This window comes from Amblyraja radiata, chromosome 41 (assembly GCF_010909765.2).
Source record: "Amblyraja radiata isolate CabotCenter1 chromosome 41, sAmbRad1.1.pri, whole genome shotgun sequence".
NCBI lineage: Eukaryota > Metazoa > Chordata > Chondrichthyes > Rajiformes > Rajidae > Amblyraja > Amblyraja radiata.
Genome location: NC_045996.1, coordinates 8,627,855 through 8,641,172, shown reverse-complemented (window position 1 = coordinate 8,641,172; position 13,318 = coordinate 8,627,855). Strand labels below are relative to the sequence as shown.

Genomic DNA, 13,318 nt, shown 5'->3' with positions numbered 1-13,318 from the left:
ATTGTCATTTGTATGAAAAGGTTGTTCATATGATTTAATGAGATCTATCACCTATTTATTTTTCAGGTATAACACCGACCAATTCTCTCCCTATGCAGCTCCATCCCCTCAAGGATCTTATCAGCCCAGCCCCAGTCCGCAGAGCTATCACCAGGTTGCACCGAGTCCTGTGGGCTATCAGAATACTCACTCACCAGCCAGCTATCACCCAACACCTTCGCCCATGGCATACCAGGTACAATTTGAGTCAGAACGTTTGTGCATCTTGTGCACGTCTACTAATCAGAACAGTTTTGACTGTGTTGGGTTAGCTTAATTGTACAGATGCTGGGATTCTGTAACAGCGTTGTCATCACTTGGATGTTAACAGGGACAATTGAGTATGAAAGAAATAGGAGCAGGAGTAGATCATTTGTCCCTTTAATGTTATTCTGCCATTTATTAAGGTCATGGCTAATCTTCCACTAGCACTTCCCCATAACCCTTAATTTCGTGAATGTCTAGAAATTTATCAATCTCTCTTGAATGAACACAACAATTTGAGTCTCCACTTTCTTCCTCCCCTCTTAAGTATTTGAGGGATTCATTATGCCACACTCTTGGCTGTGAGCAACCAACACTACAAGAAAACAAGAATAGGAGCAGTATCAACCCACCAAGCCTCTCAAGCCTGCCCCGTCATTCAGTATGATCGTGGATAATAATAATAATGGATGGGATTTATATAGCGCCTTTCTAATACTCAAGGCGCTTTACATCGCATTATTCATTCACTCCTCAGTCACACTCGGTGGTGGTAAGCTACTTCTGTAGCCACAGCTGCCCTGGGGCAGACTGACGGAAGCGTGGCTGCCAATCTGCGCCTACGGCCCCTCCGACCACCACCAATCACTCACACACATTCACACACAGGCAAAGGTGGGTGAAGTGTCTTGCCCAAGGACACAATGACAGTATGCATTCCAAGCGGGATTCGAACCGGCTACCTTCCGGTTGCCAGCCGAACACTTAGCCCATTGTGCCATCTGTCGTGGATGAGCTATGCTGGCTTCTAGTGCTCCGTTGCGCCAGTTCTCTGTAGTCTTCAGTTCCGTGATATTCCACCTCCATCTTAAATGCTTAATGAACTGAGGGACATGTTTAAAGACCCAAGAGAAAAACTCACATGCTGTGTTGCCTACCTATGATGAGACAGAATTCAATGCTTTATATAAATAGTTTTATCTTGAAGGGGGCACTGATGGTTGATGCAGTTAAATTATTGTTTCGAAGGGTAGAAAACAATTCCATGAAAATAACATAGAGTTTTTTTCTACTTGTATTCTTATAGTATGTTTTGTGTTTCAGGCAAGTCCAAGTCCAAGCCCTGTTGGGTACAGTCCAATGACACCTGGAGCCCCATCTCCTGGTGCATACAACCCTCATACACCAGGTTCCAATATTGATCAGGGCTCGAACGACTGGGTAACAACAGATATCATGGTGAAAGTCCGTGACACGTACCTGGACGCACAGGTTGTAGGGCAGACGGGAGTCATCCGCAGTGTGTCGGTACGTACTCTTCTGTGTCGTTGTCTTGGAGCACAAGAGTGTCTTATACGGCACAAGAGCAGGCCCTTCAACCCATCACATCCATGCTGACCATCAAGTACCATTTATACTAATCCCTTTTACCAACACTTAGACTGTAACCTTTTATGCATTTTCATTTCAAGTGCTCTTCCAGATTGTTTAAATGTTCATAGAGCCATACAGTGTGGCAACAGGCCCTTCAGCCCAACTCGTCCTTGCTGGCCAAGATGCCTCATCTGAGATAGTCTCTATTGCCTGGGTTTGGTCCATATCCCTCCAAACCTTTCCTATCCACATGCCTTGTAAATGCTGTTATTTTACCCATCCCAACCATCTCCTCTGGCAGCTGGTTCCATATACCCACCTCCATTGACTCGAGCAGTGAAGAGCCGTACTCAAGTGGTCGAGGAGGGGAATGTTCACTGTAATGCATTTGCTGAAATGAGTGTGATGACTTTGATGAAAGCTTGAATATATTTTACCCCTACAGGGTGGGCTGTGCTCTGTGTATTTATCGTCCACTGACAAGGTTGTCAGCATCTCGAGCGAGCACCTTGAACCAGTCACCCCTGTGAAAAATGATAAGGTAAGTGCCAATTGGTTGGAGTCAGAGGCATGTGGTCATGCAGCGCACAAAAAGACTCTTCGGCCCACCACATCCACGCTGACCAAGTCCCCATTTAGATCAAAGGTTTCAAAGGTCTGTTATTGTCACATGTACAGTGCGATGCGAATTACGATTCAGCCATACGGGGGGAAAAAAGCAAAAGACACAACTACAGAAATATTTCCCCATAACGAGAGGTTTACAACCACAGGGCTTTGCTTTATGGTGACGAGTTAGTAGAGCACCCGAGGGATTCTGAGGAAATGTTATATTAAAGCAAGAGAGTGACCAGAATCTGGAATAAGTAAGTAAGTAAGTTTATTGGCCAAGTATTCACATACAAGGAATTTGCCTTGGTGCTCTGCCCGCAAGTAACAACATGACATACAGTGACAGTTACGAATGACTGAATAAAATGTACCTGGACAAGCTCTTAAATCGCAAGCTCTTAAATAACATAACATAACATTCATCACAGCGGATTCCCCACATTCCTCGCCAAGAACTCTTTATTCTCCCACAGTCGAGGCAGTCGAATCATCCGTCGGGGCGATCAAAGCTCCCGCAGCCGGCGGTAGAAACCCACGTTTTGGGGCGATCGAAACTCCCGGTTTGGGGCGATCGAAACTCCCGCATCGGGGCAGTCGAGACCCCCGCTGCTTGGAGTTCCTGAAATCGGTCTCTGACCAGAGACCGTGGGCTCCGTGATGTTAAGTCTGCAAGCACCCATGGTTGGAGCTTCGAGGTCGACCCCTGGCATCAAATTTGCATCCAATCAAGTTGATTTGGAAGTGGAAACATGTGAAATTATGATTTTATTCTTCTGGCACTAACACTATAAATTGATCGTAAACATTGTAAATTGAAAGTTCTGCTGGGCAGATTAACTTAATTTGAGCTGTCATTTTAAGATGGCAACCAGCATAATGATGATATGTAGACAGGAACTTGCTGGCTGCCTATGTAACCATTTGTCTACCCACAGGTGAAGGTGATTCTGGGCGAAGATCGGGAGGCTACAGGCATGCTATTGAGTATCGATGGTGAGGATGGGATTGTCCGCATGGAGCTGGATGAACAGCTGAAGATCCTCAACCTGAGATTTCTTGGGATCCTGAATGAACAAGGAACAGCATCATCTGGAAAAGATGTATATAGTCGGAAGTAATAGAACTCTCTTCTGTGGAGTTTGGTTCAGATTTTTAGGTTTCCTTCTATTCTTGTGTTTTTGCTTTGATAATGTCTTGCTTATTGTGGGCAGATTTTAGCAGTGGTTGTCAAAAAAGACCAAAAATAGCAACAATTAGTTATTTGAGTAAATGGAATAATGCATATTAAATTGATAGTGCAATGAAAAGTGGCCGTACATTTTATAAGAAACCTGTTTGAGACTTAAATGGGTAAATGGTGATTTTTTTTGTTGTTGCATAAGGCAGTTTATGCATGAAAGGAGTAAAAAGAGTTTACCGTTTGACAGTGAAGATAAATACTTTTTGTAGCAATGGAATGGTACTTCAGGAACATGCTAAAACCTATTTTTGTAATAAGAGCACTTGAGTAGATGAGAGAGGGCACATGAAAAAATAGACAATTTTGACAAAAAAATGCTACAATTATTTTTTAAACTAGATAGTTCAAAATTGTCGTTTGTGTAAATTGAAAGCTTTATATGTTGCCACTTGTTTTCAAAAGATTTGAAGATGCTTTGAAAACCACGTTAGCTATTCCATTTTCAAGAGTAAATCTCCAGACGTTTGGAGCAGCTTTAGAAATAAGAACACGTTGGAAACACTCGGCAGGTTGGGGAGCGTCTGTGGAGAGAGAAATTGAGTTAACTTTTCATCGGAACTGCATAAAGTTGGAGACAAAGCAAAGTTTAAGATGCATAATAAGTTTTAAGAAGAAACAAAAAAAACGATGTGATGGAGATTAGATGGGATTAAATGACAGAAATCCTAGTTTATTCCTCACTCAGACCTCAGTTCCTAATTCTCCAGATTTCTTTGGATTGAATTCATTTTGCAAAAAGTCACGATACAAAATTTGGACCACATCAGCGTTCCAGTATTGCTTATGATTTTCCATCTGTGATCTTGTCAGTGTCAAGAGGCCCTGAGCAATGTCCCAACGGCCAGCAATGAAGAGCTTTTGGAGAGGCTGTTATTATTGCATTGCCTGTGCAGAAATTGCAGTCAATGGCTGTAGCTTTTAACAGGCCTAGCACAGATGAGGTTTTGCCCCAGATCCTGTGCTTTGTGGCCAGATGTGATTTTTTTGAGGTATCTGCAGATGCCAGACAAGATAACCTGACTGACCATTTCCAGAAGGTTCGAATCTGCTTGCGATTTCTCCAGCAATTGTGCTTTTAAGGTTTCAAGATTACTGTTTGATTAATACATGAAGTTTCTGCAGCTTCCTTCCCCATGTCAGTTAGCATCATGGAAATATAGTCCAAAACTTAAAGAGATCTCAGAAAAAAGACCTGGAGTACCGTAACGGGTCAATCTGTATCTCTGGAGAACATGGATCGGAGATATTTCAGGTCGAGACCCTTCTTCGGACCCTGAAGAAGAGTCCTGACTCGAAACATCATCTATCCATGTTCTCCAGAAATGCTGCCTGACCAGCTAAGTTACTCCAGCATTTTGTGTCTTTTTTTTGTAAACCAGCATCTGCATCTCCTTGTTTCGACAAGAGATCTCAGAACCTTGATTCAAATTTTATTGCATGTATATTCCATAAATACATTATTACAACAAAAGTTAACTTGGGAAAACATCTGCCATAAAATTTCCATTTTGGGCTGTTGTACAGTTATAAAACAATATCAATTGGAAAAGTTGCAAATGATAAACCCAGTTTTATTCTACCATTAGATCTCCAGGTTAATTTTATTGAACAATGACCACTGCTAGGATCTGCTTCTGCTGACTTGTTTACTAAATGTCACCTAATGTAAAATGTATTTCTGTGGTTTGGGAATACCATTCGTATGGCCAATATTTGAGCTTGTAAACCCATTTGCTCCAAATAGAGTCAATAAAAAAGACTTGCAGATCTTAAGGTCTTGTGTTGTACTTGTGGAGAAGGCTGCTCTTTAAGATGACGTGATATTTTTCAGTAGTGTTTGTTCTTATTGGGGTGTAGTTCTTGTGATAGCCTCCTGATACCTTTGCCAATGTGGGGTTTGACAGCGGGTAATAAATTGTTGATATGTATGCTTTTTATCCAATTCATAGCATGAGATTTCAACCTGGATCAGGACCTGGTGGCCCCTCTGAGCTTACTCTGTTATTTAGAAAGGTTGGAGCAGAGCTTCCCATGCTTCCCACTCCCATATATTTCTTGACCCCTTTGCACCCATACACTTATTTCCCCGAGATAAAGACAAACTGCCGGAGAAACTCTGCGTCTTTGGAATCCAAATCTGACATTTTGGATCAGACCCCTTCTTCAGACTGATGGAGTCTCATTCTTTCCATGCTCCATCCTCTGCTAGTTTTAGCTAAAATACTAACTCCATTGGTTTGTTTTGTATTCAAGATTCCAGCGTCCATGATGTATTCACTTTATCTTTATAGACAGTTTAAACAAGCGTATGTGAGCTTTGGTTCTGTGGGCACTGAGGTGGCTGATGAGGCCCAAGTAGGAACTCCAGATAACCGTGCGACTTGAGGCTCCTGATGGAGCAAAACGGTAGCTGGATCCTCCTGTCTATTGTTTTCTCTATGCTCAAAGTTCTCTATCATTCCAAACACTTCTCCTCCACTTCAAGCAGGCATGGGCTAAACATCCCAGGAGTGGATGTAGAATTTTTTTTCAAGGAGGCTTTGATAGTCTCTTTGAATCTCTTCCCCCATGTCCTTCGTAATCTGGTCCTATAACAGAACTCAACGATCTGGTCTTGTGAATGATGTGGCCCATCCAACGTCAATGCTGAGTGATACCCACTTTAATTCTTTAGGAATGGAACAATGAAATTCTTAGAAAGTAGAAACAAAGAACTGCAGTTGCTGATTTACTAAAAAAGACACATGGTGCTTGAGCAACTCAGAGGGTCAAGCAGCATTTCTGGAGAATATAGATTGGTGACTTTTAGGGTTGGGACTCTTCTTCTGGCCTTCTACCCTCATTGGACATTCTTATTTCCAGCTACCTGTGCGACATCAGTCGTCTTGAAGTTCTCCACACCCCTTAACCACTCCAATCTCACCTCCTCTGAATGGACAGCCATCCGCTCACTCAGCAACAAATGACAACATTGTTATGAAACCCTCCGACAAGTGAGGTGCCATTGTGGTCTGGCAGGTTGACCTCTCCACTGTGAGTCAGAAGAAGGGTGGTGACCTGAACTGAACTAGCTATGTTCTCCAGAGATGCCACCTGACCCACTGTGCTACTCCAGCACTTAGTGTTTTGTTTAAACCAGCATCTGTAGTTCATTGCTTCTCAATTTGCTTGTGTTGCCCTCTAATAATTATTTTCCTCCTTTCTCCAAGTTACTTGAATTATCCTCCTAGCCCTTGGCTTACCTCAATAGTGGGCAAGATGTCTGAAGAAGGGTTTCGGCCCGAAACGTTGCCTATTTCCTTCGCTCCATAGATGCTGCTGCACCCGCTGAGTTTCTCCAGCATTTTTGTGTACCTAAGATGTAATGAAACATCAGCCTGACCTGCTGAATTACTCCAGCACGTTGTGTCTTTTTTTTCACAATGAAATTCTTACTTGCAGCAGCATAATATGTCTGTAAATACAATACTCATAGAACACATAATATGCAAAATAAACTCAATAAATGAAAAAGAAACCAATATTGGTGCCAAAGAGCCTGAAATCCTTATTTGTAACTAAGACGCTTTGTTGTTGGATGATCAGCCATGATCATATTGAATGGCGGTGCAGGCTCGAAGGGCCGAATGGCCTACTCCTGCACCTGTTTTCTATGTTTCTATGTCGTTCATTATCATAGTAAGAGTTTCACTGGCAGAATTGGGAGTTAGATGTGGCTATTGTGGCTAAAGGGATCAGGGGGTATGGAGAGAAGGCAGGTACAGGATACTGAGTTGGATGATCAGCCATGATCATATTGAATGGCGGTGCAGGCTCGAAGGGCCGAATGGCCTACTCCTGCACCTATTTTCTATGTTTCTAGAATATCACTAGATGCTGAAGTTATTTGCATTTTTATTTTAATCAAATGACTTTTTTTGGCTTGTATTTTGTGTTGCTACGCCTTGTGCTTTCAGGTTTAGTTTGTCCCTCTTTCCTTGCTGTCCTGACCTTTGGCAGGGTGGCGTCGAAACCAACCCCAGGTTGGATTGCAGTCTGTTCCAATTGTTGCCCTGATTGGAAAAGAGGAGCTGGGAGGTAGTTTAGTATCGCTGTGTTTCATTGCTCGCCTGCGCCGTCAATAAACGAGAGCGGGCGGTGAGATTGACCGACGGTGAGAAGTGGGCGGGAGAATCATCCAAGATGGCGGCATCACTCAGCTGCATGTGTAGCCGGTCGGGGCTGAACCTCTGCGGGAAAATTCTGCGCAATCGGCCCGGAGCCGCCCGCAAAAGACTAACGCTGCGAAGTTATGAGGTAAAGTCCAATCCGTCGCCGGCGTGCCGGGCGCTGTCGACGGAGAAAGGCGGCCCCGCGACCGGCGGTCTGGCTCAGGCCATCCTGCAGGAGAAGCTGCAGCAGCAGCAGCGGGAACGGGCCAAGGAGGAGGCGGGCAGCGGCGAGCATGGGAGCGGCGATGCCGGCACCGAGCAGGAGCAGAAACAGAAGCAGAATACGGCTTATGCCAAGAAGATGGTGTTGAGGTTAATGGGGCTGCTGGGCGCGGGCAGCACCCTCGGGGTGGTCTACGTCTTCGGTGAGTGGGAGCAGATCGGTCGCGTCCCCTTCACCAGTGTCACCTCTGCGGCCCATTCAGTTTTTCTATGTCAACTGTCACGGTGCTATGCAGACTCTTGGTCACTGGGGGAGACGTGCAGTGGGTTTAAGAAGCTGCCGCCTTGTATCAAAGATTATATATATATTCCTCTAGTATCTTTGGTTCTTGGTTTCTTGGCCCTCCAAAATATTCCAAATGGAATTTAAACTGGAGGTGGTGAAGGAATTGCCTTGTATCCTGATAAAATCATGTCAAACAAGTTAAAATGTTGGGATCTTCAGGCCAGGCAGCATTTTGATCTTTCATCAAAAGGTTCTTTAAAAGAATTAGAAGCATTTTGAGGATCATGACAAGCTTTAAATATAGGACAGAATGGGAATTGACAGCCACAGATAGTATGTTAAGCATCTATTATTCAGTAACCAATTGTACAGCTGCTGAGCTTCACTCATTTTGTATCCAAAATCAATTTGTTTCAAAGGGTCTGAAGAAGGGTTTCGGCCCGAAACGTTGCCTATTTCCTTCGCTCCATAGATGCTGCCGCACCCGCTGAGTTTCTCCAGCATTTTTGTGTACCTTTGTTTCAAAGGGTAACTTGATTGTCTGAATGAAAAGGTTAGTGACAGCAAAGGAATGCTATCTCCACCCACCAGCTCCAAGTTCCCATCCGAGTTGCATACCAAATTGGAAATGCATGTTTACTCCTTTATCAAGCTGATTACCTCTGAATGGCTCACAGCAAGGTGACCTATCTGTTACAGCCTCCGCTGGACATATCCTCTTTCTGGAAGATGGTCTTGATTGTCAAATCTTTGACATCCCTGGTTTATTTTCCACTTCCCGCATGTGAAACAATAAGTTTGTGGATTGTGACGGAAGTCCCTCATCAGCAAGCAGGATGCTGTCTGCTCCTGAAGTCTTGATATTGGGATGGAGTTGAGGACGTGAGGATGTCCTTTAGAGAAATGTGGTCCAATATGGGACATCCCTGTAGAGGGATATGGGCCAAACACAGCTAAGTGGGACTAGTGTAGATGGGACATGTTGGTTGGTGTGTTGGGCCGAAGGGCCTGTTTCCTTTGTATGACTCTATGACAGTTATGGTTGAAGATATCTTCAAAGGGGTGTTGACTGACTCTCCCTGCCCCTGTTAAATTCACTCTGGTTCTTTGTTTTCAGTTAGATAGGGCCTTTGGTGTTTGGAGCATAATTGTAGCTGAAAAACAGGCGCACATCACAAATAGCGGAGTCAGGGGATATGGGGAGAAGGCAGGAACGGGGTACTGATTGGGGATGATCAGCCATGATCACATTGAATGGCGGTGCTGGCTCGAAGGACCCGAATGGTCAAGTTGGGAAAAGGGGAAGTACAACGGGATCTGGGGGTCCTTGTTCATCAGTCTATGAAAGTAAGCATGCAGGTACAGCAGGCAGTGAAGAAAGCGAATGGCATGTTGGCCTTTATAACAAGAGGAGTCCAGTATAGGAGCAAAGAGGGCCTTCTGCAATTGTACAGAGCCCTAGTGAGACCACACCTGGAGTATTGTGTGTCGTTTTGGTCCCCTAATTTGAGGAAGGACATTCTTGCTATTGAGGGAGTGCAGCGTAGGTTTACAAGGTTTATTCCCGGAATGGCGGGACTGTCATATGCTGAGAGAATGGAGCTGCTGGGCTTGTACACTCTGGAGTTTTGAAGGATGAGAGGGAATCTTATTGAAACATGTAAGATTGTTAAGGGTTTGGACACGCTAGAGGCAGGAAACATGTTCCCGATGTTGGGGGAAGTCCAGAACCAGGGGCCACACTTTGCGAATAAGGGATAAGCCATTTAGAACGGAGACGAGAAAACACTTTTTCTCACAGAGAGTTGTGAGTCTGTGGAATTCTCTGCCTCAGAGGGTGGTGGAGGCCGGTTCTCTGGATACTTTCAAGAGAGCGCTAGATAGGGCTCTTCAAGAGAGCGGAGTCACGGGATAAGGGGAGAAGGCCAGGAACGGTGTACTGATTGGGGATGATCAGCCATGATCACAATGAATGGCGGTGCTGGCTCGAAGGTCCGAATGGCCTACTCCTGCACCTATTGTCTGTTGTCTATCTCTGGAGAAAATGGATAGGTAATGTTTCTGGTCAGGACCCTTCTTCAGAGGTGATGGGTAGTACTACAGGCTGATGAAAAGAATACCTGAACATCAAGACCTTAGAGCTGGCACAAAACTGAGAGTCTATTGGGCAGCATGATCCGTGCCCTCTGACGTGTTTCTGAGGCAGAAGCAGACAGTGAAAAAATTCCACTAGTGCTGTCTGCAAAATCTTCCAAATTTATTGGAAGAACAAATACACCTATGTTCATATCGTTTCCCAGTCCAGCAACCATGACATTGAGGCCCCAGTTACTTTCATGGCCTGGAGAAGGGTGTTTCTCTCTATGTAGCCATTGCCACATTCTACAAGCAGTTCAAATGGATTGGGGTTTTCTGGAAATTTGCTCACAGTGAGATCTCATAAGAAGCCAGTGAATTGAGTAGCCTGCGAAACAGTTGGGGAAATGCCAGCCAGAACACAGGATGCATTGAAGATAGACACAAAGAGCTGGAGTAACTCAGCGGGTCAGACAACAACACTGGAGAAAAGGAATAGGTGATTTTTCGGGTCGAGACCCTTCTTCTGAGTCTGAGAATGCCCTAATGCCCTCTGTCAGATCACAATCACAATAATCACAATCACGATAATACTTTATTTGCCAAGTATGTTTTGCCACATATGAAGAATTTCATTTGCCAAGTCAGTCATACAAATAACTACGGAACTAAATGACTACAGAAGACCTTGTCAATATTCCAAAATATCTCCAATTAAAACAGTTCCTGGATTACTACATGTCTTTTGATTTAGAATACATGCTATCTAATCAAAGCTGCCTTATTTTTCATTCCAAATGGACATGAGATACTAGTGAGCTTTCTGGAATAGTAGGGTGGCGGTTCAGTTATGGATACTCAGCCAAAGTACTGAAGTTAACGTATAGCTTCAGTAACAATCATGGCAAGTGATTTGTTAGTCTTTATTGAAAGAGAATTTGAGAACAAGATATATGTTGCTTCAATTCTGGTGAGACTGCTTCTGGAATTCTATGAGACTGTCTGGTGACCCTATCAAAGGAAAGATAGGAGGTAGACAAAAGTGCTGGAGAAACTCAGCGGGTGCAGCAGCATCTATGTAATTGAAGAGGTGGATCTTCTGGTGGATGAAGTAGAGTTGGGCGATTGAAGGAAAGATATATTTGTGATAGAGCAAGTACAGCAAAGCGTCACCAATCTGATTCCAGAGATGTGTAGGGAGGAAATGCAGATGCTGGTTTACACCGAAGATAGACACAAAATGCTGGAGTAACTCAGCGGGACAGGCAGCATCTCTGGTTAGAAGTGCTTTTGGTTCTTTAGAAGGAAGGTCACGCCCCAAAACGTCTCCCATTCCTTCTATTCAGAGATGCTGCCTGTCCCACTGAGTTACTCCAGCATTTTGTGTCTGATTCCGGAGATGTTAGGTTTGTCATATGAAGATAGATACACAGTTTATGTTTCCATTGGCTGGATTATTTTAACCAGAAATTAAATAAATCTAGAATTAATTTAAAAAAAAATGCTGGTTTCATTGCTAAATACAGGTACACAACCTTTTATCCGAAAGCCTTGGGACCAGACACTTCTCGGATTTCGGAATTTTTCGGATTTCGGAATGGAAGATTTTTAGCGTAGATTAGGTAGGTAGCGTGGGCGGCTTGAAATGTCTGGAGCGGCTGCCTCCTCCCCGGAGACCGGGGAATCATTGTAAATCATTGCTTAAATGTTAATCAGTTAGTTTGGAGGGATTTTATATAGTGGGGGGGGGTGAAGGGGGAAACTTTAATTCTTAGTCCCCTACCTGGTCGGAGAGGCGGGGAGCGGGCAATGCCTTACTGGGTCGCCGTGCAGTAAGCTCAGGAGCGCTGTGGCCACCGACTCCCAACATCGCGGAGCTGGAGTTGCGGGCGTCCGGCCGCGGGCTGCGCTGGATTTGGAGCTCCGCGCAGCCAGGGGTAGAGTTGCCGGGGTCGGAGCTCCAACCGGCGCCGCCCACGGCCGGACGCCCGCAGCCCCAGCTCCGCGATGTTGGGAGTCGGCGGCCACATCGCTCCGGAGCTTACTGCACGGCGACCCGGTAAGGCATTGCCCGCTCCCCGCCTCTCCGACCAGGTAGGGGACTAAGAATTAAAGTTTCCCCCTTCACATAAAAGCCCACCAAACTAACTGACTAACATTTAAGCAATAATTTACAGATGTTTAAGTGTCTCCCCGGACTCCGGGGAGGAGGCAGCCGCTACAGTAGTACAGACCTGGGTTGACCGTGGGTCGTTTCGGGTCAAGTTTGGCGCCAAACGCGAGCTTTGGTGTGCAGACGACATCCTGGAAAAAATGGCCGGTTTTCGGGGCTCTTCGGTTTCCGGAACTCCGGATAAAAGGTTGTGCACCTGTACAATGCTTTCAGGCTTATTGTAATAATCTATCTGGTTCAGCGATATTCTTCAGGGAAGGAAATCCTTCACTGATCTGGTCTATTTGTGACTTCACACCCACCATTGTGCCTGACTCTTAACAGTTTGAGGCAATAAAGGATGGACAGCTAATGCCAGCATTGCCAGCATATCTCATAAATGAGTAAGAAAAACGATTGAGTGCTTTGATCAATCACATTGTATGGAATTGGTATTGCATTGGGGTACAGAATGAGTAGAGATGGCAAGTTCTCTGGTAGTGTTTGGACTAGTCAGACTTTCACAAGCTTTGGTCATTTTCCCACCTCAGACTATTAATGGAGAGATTTAGTTTCTCGCTGTGTGAATTTAAAGCAGGTTCCCCGGCTTTGAGATAAATACTGAAGAGTTGGAAGAGTTTGCCCTTTTTAGTATTCAGGAAGACCAAAAGAATAGATTGATAAATCAACATGATTTATGTTGCAAAACATACTTGGCGAATAAATAAACATCTGATTCTGATTTTTAAATAATTCTGAGGAAGTATGTGCTCTCTTGAAAGTTGAGTCAATGTGCTGAAGCACTCAAGCATCTCCACTTCAGCATAATTGATACAGACTTGTGTGTGCAATCTACTTTGCTTTCTGACGTAGATGACAGCGATGTCGGTTTAGAGATACAGCATAGAAGCAGGCCCTTTGGCCCACTGAGTCTGTGCTGAGTTCCTGCACACTAACACACT

At 44.5% G+C, this 13,318-nt stretch overlaps 2 protein-coding genes across 6 annotated transcripts in view; both read left to right on the top strand.

The window, feature by feature from the left end:
• supt5h (SPT5 homolog, DSIF elongation factor subunit) overlaps positions 1-5,242 on the top strand; it is a 50,692-nt gene extending 45,450 nt beyond the window's left edge. For all 4 annotated transcript variants that reach the window (XM_033014480.1, XM_033014482.1, XM_033014481.1 and 1 more), the window contains 4 exons: positions 67-235; positions 1,348-1,551; positions 2,063-2,158; positions 3,165-5,242. In XM_033014480.1, the coding sequence (XP_032870371.1) occupies positions 67-235; positions 1,348-1,551; positions 2,063-2,158; positions 3,165-3,347 (652 nt within the window). In that variant the 3' untranslated portion in view covers positions 3,348-5,242. The remainder of the gene's footprint in view (positions 1-66; positions 236-1,347; positions 1,552-2,062; positions 2,159-3,164) is intronic.
• Positions 5,243-7,572: 2,330 nt separating this feature from the next.
• timm50 (translocase of inner mitochondrial membrane 50) overlaps positions 7,573-13,318 on the top strand; it is a 107,210-nt gene continuing 101,464 nt past the window's right edge. Inside the window, exon 1 of one of the 2 annotated variants that reach the window (XM_033014516.1) lies at positions 7,573-8,045. In XM_033014516.1, the coding sequence (XP_032870407.1) occupies positions 7,652-8,045 (394 nt within the window). In that variant the 5' untranslated portion in view covers positions 7,573-7,651. The remainder of the gene's footprint in view (positions 8,046-13,318) is intronic. The other variant, XM_033014517.1, reaches the window with a different exon arrangement.